The sequence below is a fragment of the Camarhynchus parvulus genome, chromosome 3, assembly GCF_901933205.1.
Source record: "Camarhynchus parvulus chromosome 3, STF_HiC, whole genome shotgun sequence".
Taxonomy (NCBI): domain Eukaryota; kingdom Metazoa; phylum Chordata; class Aves; order Passeriformes; family Thraupidae; genus Camarhynchus; species Camarhynchus parvulus.
In genome coordinates, this window is record NC_044573.1 from 26,744,905 (window position 1) to 26,764,178 (window position 19,274).

At 38.7% G+C, this 19,274-nt stretch overlaps 2 protein-coding genes across 3 annotated transcripts in view; one reads left to right on the forward strand and one right to left on the reverse strand.

The window, feature by feature from the left end:
- Window positions 1-13,879, reverse strand: part of PIGF (phosphatidylinositol glycan anchor biosynthesis class F) — a 25,316-nt gene extending 11,437 nt beyond the window's left edge. For both annotated transcript variants that reach the window (XR_004060642.1, XM_030946692.1), the window contains exons 1-5: window positions 13,839-13,879; window positions 13,410-13,656; window positions 11,677-11,768; window positions 10,702-10,818; window positions 6,066-6,174 (exon numbers count right to left, since the gene is read on the reverse strand). Coding sequence is in view for 1 of the 2 variants with exons in the window: in XM_030946692.1 (XP_030802552.1) it covers window positions 6,066-6,174; window positions 10,702-10,818; window positions 11,677-11,768; window positions 13,410-13,637 (546 nt within the window). In the remaining variant the exon portion in view is untranslated. The remainder of the gene's footprint in view (window positions 1-6,065; window positions 6,175-10,701; window positions 10,819-11,676; window positions 11,769-13,409; window positions 13,657-13,838) is intronic.
- Window positions 13,880-13,896: 17 nt separating this feature from the next.
- CRIPT (CXXC repeat containing interactor of PDZ3 domain) lies at window positions 13,897-18,604 on the forward strand. Its single transcript, XM_030946696.1, has 5 exons — window positions 13,897-13,968; window positions 14,807-14,872; window positions 15,288-15,342; window positions 15,972-16,075; window positions 18,135-18,604. Exons 1-5 carry the CDS (start codon window positions 13,953-13,955, stop codon window positions 18,197-18,199), a joined length of 306 nt encoding a protein of 101 aa, XP_030802556.1. The 5' UTR covers window positions 13,897-13,952; the 3' UTR covers window positions 18,200-18,604.
- The last annotated feature ends 670 nt before the right edge of the window (window positions 18,605-19,274 follow it).

Here is a 19,274-nt window from a genome sequence, read left to right on the forward strand (position 1 = left end):
CTAAGGCTAATATTTACAGTCATATTGGCTAAATTACATGGCAGTCAGTCAACTCAAGTGAGCTTTATCAGCACTACCTATTATGCTTGCAGTATCCACTATGAAGTAGGAATACAGCAATTTTACTTCTACCAAATGATAAAACTGTAAGCAGAATATTGTTTCAAAGTCACTTTTTACCACTAGCAACAGGTACTACAAATCAAAATTATGCTACCAAAAAATCCTGGAGGTATGGGAGGGCATGCACACACCAAACACAGAGACATGATTTAAAAGTCTGTTATCAAAACATGCAATAAACTGAGGAATTCCCCAGTGAACTAAATCCAGTTGTTGTCAGTGGCAAATGCTGTGTCTGGAATAATAGTTCCACCACATATAAAGTATGCTGATAAAGTTGTGGTCTTTTAACTCTATACCATGTTGTTCTGCAACTGGTTTCCTCAAGCTGAGTAGAGAAAAGAAAGGATGTACCTAGTAACTCCTACATCATCCCCCTCCTGTTTCAGTGGTGCTATGTTTTTAGTTTCCACTTCTCAGTGACACATGAAGCCAGGATCCTGATCACACGTGGTTATTAAAAGCACACCATCAACTTGAAACAGGCAATCTGGAAAAACTAATTAACTGTAAGAAAGGAAGTTACTTTCTATTTCTTTGTAGAACTGTCCTAGCTAACTGTAACCCTTACATACCCATTGTGCTTCAGTGGCCTAGAGGCATCTGAGATGGATGTACAACTCTAAATTGTCTAGAACATCCTTATTTAAATCATCACAATTAAGTATTGCAAACTGCTTTAAAAATTGCTGAAAAATAGGATAACAATCTCAAAACACTGGCAAAATTAATCTACCAGTCTAACTGAAACATGCCTGGCAGAACGAGTCCTGGAAAGTTTGTTTTTTCGGGTTTTTTTTGTTTTTAATACAGAAATGTAACTACTGTGGCACCTAACCTGCATTCCTGTAAGGCAATTATCTTTACCTTTGTCTGAGATAGGCTGAATTCTAGATCTACAACCAGGAATAACAACAGACTGGGCCTCCCTGACCAACTGTTTTGCATAGTTACAAAATTTTTCTTAAAGCTAGCAGAGGGGTAACATACATGGCACACTTAAAAGTTGCTTTAAAAAAAGTAACAGGATAATGAAAAAAAACCCAAATCATAGGACACAAACTGATTTTCAACAATATATTTTATACTTCTAACAGAAATGCTTTATATATTTTTCATCTCCATTCTCAAACATTATTCAGACAATTAATGTTAGTTTATTTCTGAAACAATATTCTGTTCCTGTTAAGTAATATTTACTTAGCATAGAAGTTGTTGTATGCTCTAAAAAATGCAATTAACATTATTTTTAAGGGTAGAGAGGCACACAAATCTGAATATCCCCTGTATGCAATATTTTTCAAACATAAACATGGAAAATAAAGTGAAGATTTTCTGAGACATCTGTATTTATCTCAGTTTTGTTGCACGCCACAAGATTTATGTATAAAGAAGCAACATGTTTCCTTTGCTTTGTAAATAAGTAAGGATGAAGAAGCATTTGGGCTTTAGTGATTAGCACATAAGTTGGAATTCTTGTTATGAAATTCACCATCAGGCTTACTCCACAGAACCCTGAAGTACTTTGAAGTAAAAACAAATTCTAGTGAAAGACACAAAGGATGCTGACATCTGATTTTCTAACCAGGTAAGATGCAGGTAATAGTACAAAAGACTTCTCAACTTCTACTGATACATCTCAACCACAACGTAAAGCAATGACTACCAGGTAATTTTTCAGTTCTTCTATCAGGTTTGCAGGAAAATATGATAAACTCAAAACAGACTGCCAAGGGAAGGGAAACAGTAGCAAAAAAATGAAACCAATGTTGCTTTTTTTTGAAGGACACAAAGCAGAACTGTGGTAGGTACGAGCATGGCAATTCAGCCAAGTATCTTACAGAATAGTGCAGACAGCTTCATTTAATACTCTGCTGGGATTCCAGCATTCTCAGTACTCCCTCCAACCTCGTTTGCTTTAGGTGAGTGACTACAGACCATTTCCATTTGAGGACCTTTCTATCAACAAACCAGACTTCCCAGAGGCAGCTTTACATTCCCCCATTTGTGAATGATTTTTCAATTTAAAAGTTGACTGTAGACACTCCTAAACTATCTACAGTTTGAAGTGTAGACACCAGATTTGATTAAGTGCTAAATTCCAATTAAGTGGAAAAATATGCCAATTCAAGACACAGTGACTTTTTCTGTGTAGCTTGTTTCATATTATACTGCTCTAACAAAGCTAAATCAATAGCATTTTTCATCCCAAACTCACAGCACATTTCTGTACCAGCTGGATATTTTGTGGTTTTGACAACTTTTGACATTCCAGGGCTACCAACAGAGCCCAAGGGCAGCAGCAAAACCCCTTTGGTTTGCTTTATCACATGATATTTCTCAATTATTGCTGATCCATCCAGTTCTTGTAGTACCAATTTCACCTTTTCTGTGACAATCTGCCAATAATGAATTGTCTGAAATTACAGGTAGCAATGCAGCTGCGTTTCTATTGCATGTTGTTACACCACAAATACTAACTATAATCAATACAAACATCAGAACCAGATTTTGCAATAAACAGGCTTAAATGCCTTAACACTGCTCTCTAAAATAATAATACCACTTTAGTCTTCCCCAAGTAATAAGATTTAAACCACATTTTCTGCTTTAAAGCAGAACCACTTCCACTACAGATAAAAAAAATTGTTTACAGCACAAAGACTAAAATTAAAAAAGGAAAACAATCACTAATGAGACCTCTTTTTATCTCAGAAGCTGGTCTTGAGTTCAAAGACTAAGCTGTTCCATTTGAGTCCATTTTTGGATAGGAAACTGGGTAAATCCAAAACTGTAATCCTCAAGCTCTCTGTTTTTAGGCTAATACGAGAAACAGCTGATGTCAGAAGCACGACAGCTTAATACTTTACTCATGCAGATGTCTAGAAGTAATTTGGTTTTGACTGGGTTCTGATTACTTTTAAGTCACATTAAGATCTACATGGTTTCTTTGACACCTTCCATGGGACTTAATCTGTAGGTGTTCCCCTAAACATACCAGGTGAAGTTCTGTGGAGTTCTATGCAAAACACTAGTAGTCCTTGTATTTGGGGGAGGTTAAAAATTATAATTATTATTAATCCTGCAGCTGTATTATGTGCAGGTATCTTTATGTTCAGTAAGTGGTTAGGTCACTCAGGGGCAATCAGCACTAAAGATCTTCTTCACAAAGTAAACAGATCTGCAACAACAGCAGACTTTTCTGAGGATCATTCTTCTTTCCCCTGTCTGAGGTTGAAGACAACAGAGAAAGCACTTCTCTTTTATTGTTACAGTGAAAGAATTTACGATGAGTTTCTGTAATCACCTGACATCAGGTAGCAAAAGGAATACTCCTGCAAAAAGGGGCTTTGCGCCAGTGCCCAGTGAACTTCTGAAGAACAGAAATGTCTCCTGGTTCTGAAGATTTCTGAGACAGCCATGCAGCTACTACATGCAATACCTGGGTTGCTGAATCCATACTGTTCAGTAGGAAGAGAAAGGCAAAAGACATCAGCTGTGGCATGAAGTTGTTTTTCCCCAGAACCTGATTCACAATATATCTCAATATATCTCTTGCCTGAGCTGGGCAAGCTGGGAAGCAGTGTTTCCTGGGCAAATACTGAAAATGCCTGGCCAGGACACTGCCCCCACTTCTATGGTTTAGTGACCAATATTTAAGAGATCACCTTCACAAAAATATTAGATTATTAATAGGTGATTGAAAACTTCTGAGAGTTGTGAGCAGGATCCTTGACAAGCCATTTTAAAGAGGTTGATTTCTGCCTTGAAGACCTGTTACAATTTTGGTACTTCACTGTGTTGCTCTGCTGAAACAACTGGAATTGTAACAACTACATTGCATTTTAACAAGAACTTTTTAATCTCCCCTAATACAGCAGATCTTAAAAAAATAGCCTTTAAAACTGCAGTTTTCAAAGACCGTTGGAGTGGTAGCCTGCAGGACTGATAAGCAAACTCTCTATGGCTGCTCTTGAACTGCCCACATCATTAAAGATCAAGCAGGTGAGACTCACAGTGGAACAAAAAATTTCTTTCCCCATCCCACTATTTAAAACTCTATAATGTGTAAGATGGAGAAGTGAAGATGGGAAAAATGAGGGGAAGGGAAAGAACAACAGCAAATGCTCTAGGATCTAGGCAAAAGATCTTTGATGTAGAAATTGAGTCATAAACTCTCCCCTGCTAACTTTGGAACCAGGAGTATGTCAGAAATGAAGGTGGAGATGGTGAAGGAAAAGGGAAATTGCAGACACACAGGGAGCACTGGGGAGCATTCACACCCAGAAACAGCCAGTGACAAGTTTGGGTATCTGAAATTTCTGCAGATGCTTTACTGTTCTGAGGAGTCATATAGTATTGTTTTAGATGTTTAAGTGTAGCTTGTAGAGCTAAATTTTCCATCATGTTTGGCTTTTATTAGCTTGGAAGAGTTTTCAAACAGCAAAAATTTTCATGTCATTATCGAACTTGTGTCTCCCACTATTGGAACACGTGGGAATGGACCAAAAGCTAAAAACTAACTCTACCTAAAGTATCTGTCTTCAGCTATTAGTGTCTTTGTTTTGTTACTCAGAGCCCCCTAACCTAAGTTTTCCTCATATCATTGGTGCATAAAAGGTGAAGATTTCATACACGGCATGTTAGCAAAGTCTGAGATTTTGGGAATAAAACAAAACCTGCCAGATGAGACATGCTACTTTAAAATCCCAGCTGAGCAAGGAAAAAGTGCTTGCCTCTCATCAGGACAGAGAAGTGAGAAAGGCTTGCAAAGGAGATAGGAGATTGTATTTCAGTGAATCCCTTGATTTTTGGGTTACATTCATGTCTGTCAACAATTAATTAGTGTCAACACATACCTATGCCAGAATGATGGTAAAATATCTAGCAAGAATAAACCAAGTGTTTCAGGGAAGAAAATGTTTTGCTTTAAATATTAACCCACTCTTCCATTATTTTTGAAATACAAATTCTAACGTCTAATTACACTACTGCTATGAAAGACTAATGGCATAAAGGCTGTGAGCTATTTAAAGAAGACAAATTTTAAGTGCAGCTGTAAGGCACAGCATCTTCACAATATCAGAGAGGAAAGTGTGCTGCCTGTTACACTGATTTCTGGAAGAAACCTCTTAAACCATCTGCTTAAGAACAGGCCTGGTAGACACTACTCAGCCAAGAGTATGAGTTTGGTAACCAGACGAAGTTACGAAACACTGAGCACATGTAGGAAGAAGCTGTTACTAGTGCCATCATTTTAAGGCAATTGCAGACTTCAGTTATGTTTAATTGAATCACTTCTCCATGCCAAAAAACATAGTAAGAAATTAGCATAAACATTGGAATTCATAAAGATAGGATTTGCAATGCCAGCTTCACATTTCTTCTTGTTCAACTAAAAAGCTAATGTTTGCCTTCCTTTGAAATCACAAGTGTTTAGTACAGTGCTTTGGCTATACCATTTCCACAAACTGATCTAAATCCATTTAAAATACCTTATGTTAAGTGCTTTTGTGGAAGACAGAGGGGAGTTAAAACACCAGGAAAGCATTTCTTTCTCTACCTGTGAACAATAAAAGCTAGTAGACTGAAGGCAAACTTGAAGCCATCTTCAGCATTTCCCATTTCTCCTCCAGCTTGTCCAGCTTCTTCTTATCCAAATCATTAGAGCTCTATTCCATTATAAAATTTGCATGCAACAGATGCTCACAAGCATGTAATAAAGAACCTATTTAAACTGGAAGTAAAAATAATGCATTTTACTTCCTTCCACTCTAAGCACAGATGTTTCCAAAGAGTTGTTGAAAGTCTGGCATAACTCTGTAGGAGCAGCTTATGACCAAGTACAATACACCTGAAGAGCTTCAGAGCAATTTTTGTGTAGTGTGCATCTCCAGAAAATTAGTATTTTGTACCTTTATGGTAAGGGTGTAGATACTAACCTGCCAAGGCCGATCCCAGTCAAGAGGAATAGGAAACGCTCCAAACCAAGCTCCAAGTATACTGCACACAGAAGTTATCTGTAGACTGCTTTCCCATATGGACATAGCTCTGTAAAAAGTGTGTTAGAAGTTATCAACAACAGCAGAAGTTACCACAGCAGAGAGTTAGATCAGATTTCTCCCCAAATTTTTGAGGCTACAAACAGACATAAAAATTCACACATTTGATAAATAGCATGCAGGTTTCTCCTAAAACATACAAACTGGAAGCAAAATCTAAGCTGCATAATTTAGCTATAATTACAATCTTTTTATACCACACTTTAAAGATTTTTTTTTCCTTGAGATATTTACTGCAAAAGCTAATTCATGTTACCTTGAAACACTGCTAGACTGAACAAATAAATCTATCTTGCTAGCTATGTGCATTGCAGGGAGAGGCAGACATAGAAGTGTACTGTGGGACTGTACAGAAAAGCACAAGCACAGTCACAAAGGACTCTGTGGTGCAGACATATTTGATGACTACAACAATTCAAAATTTAATATAGAAGTCCACTATGAGAATATTTCAAAACAAGTTTCCATCAACTGAAAAGAAACACTGCAAGTAAAAGCAGCTGCACGTTGGAGCCCTTTGGCAGCAGTGCATCCAAGTTCAAGTACACTGGCTGCAGGATAAATTTTTTGCACACTAAAGAACTCTTACACTACCAGTCATGGCACACATTGTAAGAGATGTTAAATTACTTCAGTCCTCCGTTTATAGCCTTCTGCCACTATTGATTTTAGAAGTTTTTGAAAAGCTGGATTTCTGTTTAACAGATGAAGACTTACTACCATCAATGTACCAAGTGATTGCTCTGCTTTGCTCAGGCCATGAACATTTGGGTACTTGGTACCAATTAAGAAAAGAGCAACAGAAGTTCAGAAGGCAGTAGGGCACAGCTTCAAGACAGGAGAGCCAGGCTAGAATCACTGCTCCAAATCAGTACAGTAGAAGATCTGAGTTTAAAGTTTGCTACATCTCAGATTATAAATGTACACCAAGCTTCAGCTAACAGAGGGAAAAAAATAAGCATTTTTATGGCTCGAAGACTAGATGCACAGTAAACTCTGAACTTTGCATGTGCTGTTTAGGTTGCATGACATGAACACTTGGTTTTGAAGAGAATAAAATTTCTTTACTTCCGAGTCCACACTGCTGCACTCGCTATTGACCAAACAGCTCACAAATTTAAAGCAAACATTTTTCAATATTTGCAGAAAAAAAGGTCTTGCAGACTACAGTACTGACAGCGCAAGGTTGACATTTTGAGCAGAACTGTTTCTTCTACAATAACATGACCTCTTTAACTTAAAATACTCCAGTTCACAATCCTACCAGTTTGAGATTCGTTTTATTGAAAAGTCCTGATGTAACAGGAAAACTGTTTAGGAGTCTGCACACAGAAAATTCTTTTGAATTATTTTCAGAAGCTGAATAACTGAGCAGAGAGCTGTCAGGCAGAACAAGGAAGAGAACATTCACAACAACCTTAAAGCAGCAAAAGAGACAACAGAATACACCAAGGACTGACTGAGGTACAGTTATACCTCACAAGACATCTTGTGTGTGTGGCAGATTCACCAGAGACTGCTGTACCATATGGAGAGATCAGACTGAGTCCAAATGCAAAACAACAGAATTAGCAAGGCACGGTGCCCAAGTGAAAAACAGCCATTGGCAGTTTGGCAACTATTTCAGCTGCTAATTGAACCCCTCTGCAGCAGGGACTGGCTACCCAAAGACAACTGACTTGTCCTCCAGCATCATCCTGAAGGAGCAACTACTTACTTTAAGTAAGTCATTACTTAAGTACTCACTTTTCTTCTTGGAATGACTGACACTTATTGGGATTTTTGAAGGTATTCTTTAAACCACCATATACTCCTCATTTGCATAAGACTAACAACTGCAGCAATGTTTATAAACTTTGCATTATCCACATTTCTTTCATTTAAACTAAGATAATCCAGCAGACAAAAGTAGCAATGATTAAGATAATAAATGAACACTAGTGGCAGAAAGGTTTTTAAAAGCCTAAAGTAATTATTTAAGCCATTTAAATAGCACAATACATTCAGTTCCACTCTGAATAATGTTGAATTAAGAGGTTAGCTGACAAAATAATCTATTGAGACAGCTCCTTCACAGACAAGATTTGGAATTCTTGGCTGCAGCAGGACTAAATACTAAGCAGCCCCTGGTGTGTGATGATGCCTACATTTACAAGAGACATTTCATGTCTGTAAGAGTATGCAGTTCATAAACAAAGTGATAAAATAGGCATAATGAAAACAGAAAGGAGCCCTAATGTCGTGGGTTTTTTCACTATTTTTTGGCAACATCCAAATAAAATCTCTTTTCTACCCTGATAACACCTTATAATTGTTATTACACAAGAAATTTCAACACAATTTCTCAGAACAGTGATTTCACATGAAGTCTCCAAAAGAAGAGGGAAAAAAAGGCAATAGAAAACTGAAAAAAATGGAAGACTTTTATGCAAGAGGCTATTTCAGCTAAGTTACTGAAACACTATTTAAATAGCAGCCACATGCTGCCATGAATGCTGATAACCCTTTCTGCAGCTCTTACTTCTCTCTGACCGCTCACAGCAGCACATGACAGCGTATGATCAGTGCCATGACACTGACATCAGTCACAGCTCTCAATGTCACAGTAAGGAGCCCAGAGATGCTGGCGTGGGCCCACCCCTTCCCAAATGCAGAATTAGTGAAAAGGGCCGTATTTATAGCTAACTAAGAATGGAAGGGCTTGTCATGCAGAATACACAGACTTACTTTTCCTCACACATTCTATGTGCACATAGGCTTAAGGTTACTTAAGTCTAAATTGCACTCAGGTACTTAAAAACAAATTTTCTTTTCATACTAAGCTATACACTTAATCAGACTTTCAAGCTAACTGATCCAGTGCAATTCAATTCCCTAAACTCTACTTTCAAGGAAAGCAGCTCTGTTGATTTTACCTAACCATCCTTTTCTTCCATTTAACCAGTCTCACCTCATTCCACATGGTTAAGTTGAAGACAACCTTTTAATGTATCATGTCTACACTCATCTCATGCCCAGACCTAAGAAGTTCCAATTTCATGAGCTCAAATGAAAAAACAGAGGATTATTTTTAAATTAGCAGCTTGCTACAATCCATAAAGAAAGCTGCTAAAATATTTCTTTGTAGTCTATATTCACTCAAAGTGTAAACAAACATCATTAATAATAAACATTTTTCTCACATAATGTCACATGGCTCACTAGTAAGAAGTACTAACAAGTCCTCACAGCAAAAGTGTCAAAACAAGACAACTGCTTCCTATGCAATGATTGTGCTGAAATCACATGATCTACACTAGGAAAGAAAGAAATCAATAGGTATTCAAAATCTACCTGGCACAAAGACAGACTGATATTGTCAAACATCTGTTACTTCACTTCAGCTGTTATTTCCAGATGCAAAACCTCCAAAGATGACCAAGTGAATCAGTAAAGATTTATTTTGTCTGAGTAACTCCTTGCTTTTATTACAGAGCAACTCCTTGTTTTTATTACAGTATAGTTATACTTCCACTGAAAAAAAACCAAGTGTAAATGACTTGAGTAAGGATTCAAGGTATTTCTCAGTAAGATGAGAACTGAGATAAACCAAAATTTAATACCTGGAAGTAGTATTAAAGTCTCCTCCTCTAAAGGAGTGCAAACCAAAAATAATTCCATATGTCAGCAGCATAATGTAACCTTTCAGTGTCTTCTGAGATGAGACTTCACCATTATGAACTATTAAAAGGGAATGAATACTAAAATCTCATTAAATCTCAAGCATATGTGAAGCCTCTTTATGTTTCAGTGTCCTATTCTTTCAACCTGCTATTATTTATGGAATGACAAAAGGCAGAAGAAATGGAAATCTTCTGAAAAATACATTATCCTTGATACATGCTGATGCTATGGCTGCCACTGCAGGTGAAAATGCAACTAGAAGGCTTGTTTTACTTTAAACATACTCCTGAAAAAATTAATGCTTGAAAACTCTGACACTCAAAACAGCTTTCTTTGAAATTGAGAAAAGAGTATGGGTTAATATCACATAATTAAGAACACAGTAAGTCATGTGTAATTTTCAACACTATATTCAGGTTTCAAACAGTGCTTCTTTTGACTTACTATTCCTACTTTAAAAGTTGTATTTATGAAGGCACTACTGGATCACATGCAAGATTCCCTATGCACAGCTCAGTGTCAGGTCTCCCCTTTATTTGACAACCATCATATAGAACTGCACAATGTTTTATTTCAGTAGAATACGTGCTGGAAACTTTACTTCCTTCAAACACATACAGAGTGAGATTTAGCATCTGAGCATCAAAAATGAAAAGCTGTTTTTCTGAATCAGTGTCTTCAAATAAATCTTTCTTTGTCAGAAAAAATCCCATAGGTCTGTAATCACAAATACAAAAACCACCCATCATCCAGGAAGTTTTCTTTTCTTTACAAAAATTCCATTATATATTTTTACACCAATTCTGTCTGTTTCTATTCAGAGAAATATCAGAAACTTTAGATTAGGACTTACCCATTTTTACTAAATACCTGTATCCACGCCTGTATGTTTGGTCCCAGCAAACACAAGCATTGTAAAGTAGTAAATGTAGACAGAAGAACTGAAAACAAAAATGTCTCAGTCACTAACCTACAAAAAGAAAAAGAGTATTACAAAATTAAGTGAGGTGGTTGCTAATGTTCTAAAAGTTCCAAGATTCAGGAAGAAAAAAGCCCCTCTAGCTCAACTTGTGAAAGCATGTGTGCTTTCTTAAACCTCATATAAAAGAATAAAATATTTTCTTCTTACTCTGTAGAACAGTAAAGGAAGCTGGAAAGAGTTCTGCTGTTATCTCAAACATGAGATGTAGTAATTTTTTTAAATGCCTGAGACCTGTAACATTTTTTAAAAAACACAGGTGTACTTCATATAGATCATTAGTTCTAAATTGAAGTATGCTTGGATACTTATTTCATTAATCTATTTATTTTTCAGTTGTGACAGCAACCATGAAACCAAACTACACGAAACTATTGTTAGCCAGCTACTTAGTGTATCTCTCAAAACCCAGGCAGCTTCACACTTTTCTTTAGACTTTCATTAAAGTTAAAACACTAATATCAAAAGGATGAAAAATAGGCAAGATGCGTGGTTTAGAATCTTATTCGGGAAAATGACTAAATGAAGCTCCAAAAAATGTTTATGCCCATATGCTTAACATAAAAATTAAAGTAAATGGAGTTGTTTGTAACTGTCTTACGATTTTTATTTACAGAAGTCTCGTTTAGGAGCTGGCTTTCAAAAAAACCAACTGAACAAGCAAGCAAACAAACAAAAAAAACCAACCCAAAACCAAGAGGAAGCTGAAACAGCCACCGTTATTCCCCCAGCTAGGAGCTGATCCCTTAACTTCCAGTGTACCAGAAAATACACAAGTACTTATACCAACATCTGCAGGGAGAGATACCCCTTCGAATATTTAGAGAAAGAGAGAGTCTTCTGACTTACTCTATGAGAGGTGCTCCATAAAGAACAATAATCGCATGAAACAGTATGCAAGACATGAAAAAGTATATACAGCATTTTAGAAATCTGGATATCTAAAAAAGAGCAATGAAATATCAGAATAATGCTTCAAAACAGAACATAAGTAACACACACAGTCTATATCTTATCAGGAGCATTGTACTCTGATTATGTCTTTAATTTCAGCTGCAGCACAATATAATAGCATGGCATATTTCAAAACAGTTTTCCATATATTAATACTTTACATAATTAATTAAAAAACATCACACTCCACCTACAATTTTTTTTGTGCATCGCATTAAACAGGGCAAACATACAAAGAAAATAACCAGAAATTACAAGATAACCACAAGTAATTTTATTGGACATTTTTACTCTTCTGTTTAACATCTGACTGTCATATCCATTCATTAAAAGGCAACTCTCACAAAAGGTGAAAAAAAACAAAACAAAACAAGAAAACATACAATATAAAGAAGTCTGCTACATAAAGGATCAAAATTACATTAACTAAAACTACATTTTGAACTTGGCATCTTAAATTCTGAGTATATTTGAGAAACATCCATAACTTTCTGTAAGTCTGCAAAACACATAATTTTCTATGAACTTAAACAACAGTTTCTGGGTACTCACTATATCATGTAGAAGCAAAAACACTTGATAAACAGTTCTGGTAAGGTCTGTTCTGATCAGGTCACCAATGCAAAATCTGTAACTTTCCTTGAACCCTTATTTTTCTATATTTATTCCTTTCTATATTTATTTCCTGGGATGAAATCTCACCTAGAACATGAAGTGTGCTTCATTTTCAAATCACGGATGGTTAAAATACTTCCTTCCCATCACGGTTTTGTGCATTTCACATCCTCCTCAGTCAGCAAAACTAGACAGGAGCTTTGCACACAAAGATATGCTCGCAGGGATGATTACTTAAATGCTTAAAAACCACCTCAGAGCATTACATCTTGCCTGGCTCAGCAAGTCAGAAGTAGAAGACTATTGTCCCGACTTCAAAACTCTGGGGTATTCCCTCCCTGCTGGGTAAGTCGTGTGCTGCTCCACAATCACTCTGTTGCAAAGTATTTCATTGGGATTCATATCTTTAATGCTCCCCATAGCAAACTGTAACTACAAAAAGTTTCTCCCAACTTCAGATTCTTCTGTATGCAAATTTCATAATTTCATCATACAAGGAAATGCACACATTTTAATACTTTTCCATATGATTTTTTTAGTTGTTGAAACGTAGCATACCATCTCTTTTATGTGTCAGATTCTGAAAAAATACTTTTTTTCCTTTTAAAATTATGACAAACTTACAATTACATATGAGAAACGTGTGATAATATCTTTTCCTGGTATATCCACTTATCAAGAAAATAAACCAGGCCTGGACTACAAAATGAGTTTAAAGCCGTTTAATTTTGCCAGGTTTTGCCACCACGCAAATTCTTGGGACTACAAACAACATTGCTCAGACAAAAAACAGGAAAGCATAGAATCACTCACCTGAACAGGTTATTTACAGGTAGAGAAAGTTTAACATCATGAAAATACTGAAAAATTGTTTCAAAAGGTGCTACACTCCACTCACTTATGGGAAATGGGAATAATTGTCTTCTTTCTCATTTGATTATTTAAGAGAATTTACTTCTCCTCTGTATTGCCTGGTAAGAACTTAAGAATTAAAAAAAAAATAAAAATCTTACCTTGTGACCAAAGGAACGTCTCTTAGGAGACTGATTTGGTTTAAGGACTAAGTGCAAAATTATATTAAGGGTAGCAACACAAACAGAACAAACACACAGCCACGTGAGGTGCGTTCCCAGCACACTGAATCCGTCCAGGAAGAAAGCGGGGCCCAGTGTGGCCAGGACGATGGCCAGGGCGCAGAGCAGGTTGGCAGCCAGCAGCCTCCTGACCTCCGCCTCCCTCATGGCGTCCGGGCAGCGGCACCTGCAACACACCGAGCCCCGCCCCGTCACCGGCACGCCGGGACAGCATCTTCCCCGGCCGTGACGCGCAGGGCAGAGCTCTGGGCCGAGCTGGGGGCCAAGGGGAGGATTTGGGGCAGGAAACAGCGTTTGTTCAAAAAAACCAAACCCCGCGCGGCCGCAGGAGCCGCTCCCGCCTCTTACCGCGGAGCGCGCGGCGCCGCCCGGCAGCGGAAAGCGGCGGGGCCCGGCCGGCGGCGCTTCCGGGGCGGTGCCGGAAGCGGCGGCGGCGGCGGCGGCGGCTGTGGAGGGGCCGCCATGGTGTGCGACAAGTGTGAGTACGGGGGCGCGGGGGGCTGTGCCCGACTCGCCGGGCCCTGCCCTGCCCGCGGGGATCCAGGGCTTCCCCGAGCGGAGCAGCAGCCGCGGGTCCCGGGCTGCTCAGGGCAGGCCTCGGGTGGCGGTTCCCGGTAGGGCCCTGTGTGAGCTGTCGTTCCCCGCTGTGCGAGCTGTCATTCTCCGCCTGTGGAGCGTATTAATGTGCATAGTTTAAATGATTCTGTCCTGTATCAGCAATAGCGTGAGCGGCAGGACCGGGGAAGGGATTGCCCCGCTGTACTCGGCCCTGGTGAGGCCGCATCTCAAGTGCTGTGTGCAGTTCTGGGTCCCTCACTATAAAAAGGACACTGAGGTGGTGGAGCGGGCCCATAGAAGGGCAGCAGTGCTGGTGAAGGGTCTGGAGCACAAAGTTTGATGAGGAGAGGCTGAGGGTGTTGGAGTTGTTTAGTCTGGCAGGGATGGCCTCATTGCCCTCTTCAACTCCCTGAAAGGAGGTCGTAGCCAGGTGGGAATTGGCCTCTTCTGCCGGGCAGCAAGCCACAGCACAAGAGGACATTGTCTTAAACTGGGCCAGGGGATGTTTAGATTGGACATTCAGAAGAATTTCTTCCTAGTCACGGAGATGAGACATGGGAATGGCCTGCCCAGGAAGGTGGTGGTGTCACCATTCCTGAAGGTTCTTCAGGAAAGACTGGACATGGCACTCAGTGCCAAGGTCCAATTATATGGTGATGATTGGTCACAGGTTGGACTCGATGAATTCAGAGGGCTTTTCCCACCTAATTGACTCTGTGCTTCTGAGTTTTGCTCCTTTGTAATGTTTCCTTATGTAGGTGAGAAGAAGCTTGGAACAGTGATCACTCCTGATACATGGAAAGATGGTGCAAGAAACACTACAGGTAACCTCAGCAAGGTTTAGCAGCTTGCTTTTGAGGTTTTAGAAAGCCACCTGGGCACCCGAGCTATGTTACCATCTTAAGTCCAAAACTTTATATTACTAATCAGGTTAAATATTAAGTCATGTACTTTCCCTCCCACGCTGATTTAATGCACTGGGAATTTATTTGTCCAGAACTCTTCGGTATTGAATTTATCTGGTTTTGTTTTCTGGGTTTTTTCCCTTCTTGCACGGGTGGACATTACATAGAGTATTTAAATGGAGCATAAAGTGTTCTGTTACCCTGTTCCCTAATGCTGTGCTGAATATTTTATCTCTCTTTGTGACTTTATTTGCATATGTGTAAAAGTTGTAAATGAAGATTTTTAAAGTGTTCTTGGAAGGGGATAATTGATTTTGTTGGGTTTTTTTTGTAGAAAGCGGTGGTCGTAAATTAAATGAAAACAAGGCATTGACCTCAAAGAAGGCAAGGTAGGTTAGTACTTAACACTGATTTTGGCTAAGAACATCAGTTAGCAAACTAACTGAGGCCTGTTTCCTGCATAGCTGGGCAACCAATCAAACTTGTCCAAAATACATTTCATAAGTTAAAATTGTGGGGATTATGGTATTTGATTTGTGGGTGAAAATATGGCCATACATATTTCATGGGTGCTTTCTGCTCAATCATAGAATATTTTGCTGCAGTTCTCACTGGAATTGCTAGGATTTGATGATTTTGTAGGAGGGAAGCTAAGAATACTTATTTTCTGTGCTAAGATTGCCAGGATAATCTCTTGAGTATGTCTGCAGGACTTTTTGTTTGCAAGGGACCAAGGAAGGTATTTAAGTTCAAAGTCATGTAGTGTCTTAATAAAAATAAACATTTTTAGTTCTGCTTTCATGAAGTTGTTGGAAGAAATGTCTCTTAATGGGGAAAGTGGCAGCTTTTCTGCATACTTTTTGTAGCCTATTAGAAATAATTACTGTATGTCCCTTTTCTAAATTACAGTTTCTGCTGGAGTTTCTGACTGCACCCTCTGGCTTAGACTGTTTAGGATGAGGCAGAAAAAAGACTTCATTTCAAAGAGTATAAATAAAATATTTTTCCTTTTTCCCAGGTTTGATCCATATGGAAAGAACAAATTTGCAATATGTCGGATTTGTAAGAGTTCTGTCCACCAGCCAGGGTCCCACTATTGTCAAGGATGTGCCTATAAAAAAGGTGAGTTTCACTGAGTGCCAAAATAGCACAGTTTGGCTTGGGACAAGAGAGGAGGTACAACACTTAAATTTGTATTTATGAAGAGAAGGTTAAGATGGGATTTAATTGCTATCTTCAGCTACTGATAGGCAGGCACAGGGAACATGGAGTCAGACTTTTAGGTACACAGTAAAAGAAATAAAGTACACAGGTTAGATTCTGGAAAGTTCCAATTACATACAAAGAAAGCAATTTTTCAGTCTGGGATTGATCAAATACTCTGGTAGCAGGTACCATCAGAGGTTGTGGAATTTTTACAGCAGGTATTCAGAGAATGGCTTGAACAGTCCTGAGCCAGCCTTATCCAAGTTGGCTGTTTTGAGTGGGGCAGGACTAGTGACCGAAGGAGATTCTTTTAAACCACTGTCATTCTGTAATTCTGCTTCTTTTAGAATGTTTCTGGTGTCTGAAGCAGTATATTTGGAAACTTAATATTGGCAATTGCATAGAGAACTGTCATCTAACAAGTTTGATTTTCCTCAAAATTCCCAAAAAACCCAGGTCTTCTAAAACACACTTGCTTGTTGCAGTCCCTTTTCTGGTCCCTTCTCTCCTCTTCCCTTTTTGTAATGGCTAAATCTAAACTTCCTGGATGGAAAAAAGCATCATGAAGTCAGTTACATGATTTAATGCCAAAGAGTTCTTGTAGCTCATGAGGCGAACTGAATTTTGGGTGTAGAGCTACAGCTCACCAGTAGTAAGCTTTGTTTATGAAATGAATTGTTCACTACATATGTGCTGTGTCACTGAGTCAGTGGTTTAGCAGCCTGCTGTAAGAATGTTGCCTGCTAGGTCCTCCCCACACAGCTGCCTGAACCCCATTCAGTAGAGTCTTGTACTCTTTCTTAAATTTATATCTGGCTTGGGTGGGCTTCAGGATTTGATCTTTGTCTATTTGTGTATCTTTCCAGGCTGAACCTGTTATCTTCATAAAATTAAGAACTTTCTAAGGTTCTAGCTCTGACCATCTAAGATGTCATTAGGGCATACTTCTCGAAACAAACGCAGTCATACAGCTCAGTGCTTCAGCTTTTGCTTATCTCTGAAATTGAGAGGCACTCTCAAGTTAATTAATCCTCAATTTAGACCTGAAGTCAGTATTTAGTGGGCTGAATTTTGGTCTCCAGAGTAAATCATGTGCCATGTTCCCTGCTGTTCACTTCCCTAATGGACTGCTGGACACGTGTCCAGTTATGATATCAGTATATGAAAGCACACAATTTGGAGAAAGCAGCAGTAGATGCCATATTTTGTCTGCAGGTAAATGTTAGTGTAAATTGAGGTGTGGTCTACCAGATAAAAGACTTAGCACCTTTCTGCTTTGAAAGGAGAGGGAAAGATTGAGACAACCCACCCCTCTGCCAAACTTGTGTACGTTTTGGTACTCTGGTCTTTTGACTTGACATTCTTACAGTTTAGGACAAAGTCTTTTGGGACATCAGTGTTCATCACTTCAACTCTCAAGTATTCTTGGTGTTCATTGTTTTTCACTCCTGCTCTATAAATACTTTAATTATATGAAAACATGTTCTAAACTTTCTCAGTTCTCTGAAGCACCCCACATGTGAGTGCCCCATTTAGCAGTCAGTTTGTTGGTGGCTGTATTTTCTTAGTCCTGCTACTGTCTGCCCATCTCAGGCCTCGTTTGTGTACAGAACTTAAAATGATTAACAGTACACCATTTTTACCTTTTTGTCAGATGTGAGCCTTTCCTGGCTCTCTTCAGGCATTCCAGCAAATTACAGAGGCTTCCAGTAGTATTGTGAATGATAATGCTCTCAAAATAGAGTTTATTTTCTTCAGTGAAAGGATTACACACACACTGTGCATATTAATTTGTACTAGAAGTTACAATGTTACTTCTAAGTTTGTAGTATCTATTGAGAACAGATAGATTGCTAATAAGAGCTCATTTGAACAATTTCTTGAGAAAGATGCTTACAAAAGCATAGTAACTGTGTTTTTGAGAAAATATTTTAATAATTTTAAAATAATTTACACACTTTTTGTGTGCTTATAGGCATCTGCTCAATGTGTGGCAAGAAGGTCTTGGATACGAAGAACTACAAGCAAACCTCTGTCTAATTGTACTGAGTAGTCTTTTTATGAACTTTACCTTCTGTGTCTTTGTACAGTAACTTTTCGCTAAAATGATTTGTGAATATTACATTCTGGAAGATAGTACTTTGAATGAGAGTAAAGACAGCCTGCTTGCCTAAAATGTACATAATATTTAATTATTGTTGTTTTAGCACTAATATTAACTGGTATTTAAAGGTAATGGCTTTCAGCAACTGTTAGAGTTCAAAGGGAAGGAGAAGATCCAAGTGGATGGGTTGAAACTAGATTACCATCAGAACAGAGATCTTTGAGATGAATACTTTTTTTTCCCTATCACAAGTCTTCTGCTTGTCTCATGGTAATGTTTTGTAGATGTATAAAATACGAACTTCCATCAACTCATTATTAAAGTATCTTCATTTAGTTGTATGCCTATAAGTATTTATAAGTATTCTCATCCCAAACTATTATCACCTTCTTCTTCAGATTTTAATGCAATTGTCCTGTTGTATTTTGTTTCTGCCTACAGTATGGTTGGTTAAATCACAAATTGTTAAGCTAGTGAAATCTGGTGTGTTGCCCTGCCAGTTCTTTCTTGGCATTGTTGTGGTTTAGCCCCAGCCAGCAACCAAGCCCCACTGCTGCTCCCTCACTCCCCCACCATCAGGACTGGGGAGAGAATTAGAAGGATAAAAGCCTGAAAAGATCGGATAAAGACAGTTGAATAGGGAAAACAAAACAGAATTAGTTCACTACTTCCCGTGGGCAGGCAGGTGTTCAGCCATCTTCAGGAGAGCAGGGCCCCATCACCCGTTATGGTTTCTTGGGAAGACAAACTGATCACTTAGAATGTTCCCCCTTTCTCCTGTTCCTCCCACTTTATCCACTGAGCATGATGTCATATGGTCTGGAATGTCCCTTTGGTCAGTTGTGGTCACCTGTCCTGGCTGTGTCTCTTCCCAGCCTCCCAGACAGCCCCAGCTTCCTTCCCATTGTGGCAGTACAAAAGGCAGAAAGGCCTTGGCTCTGTGTAAGCCTGCTCAGCAATAACAAAAACATCTCTGTAGTGTCATCTCTGTGTTCAGCACAAATCCAGAAC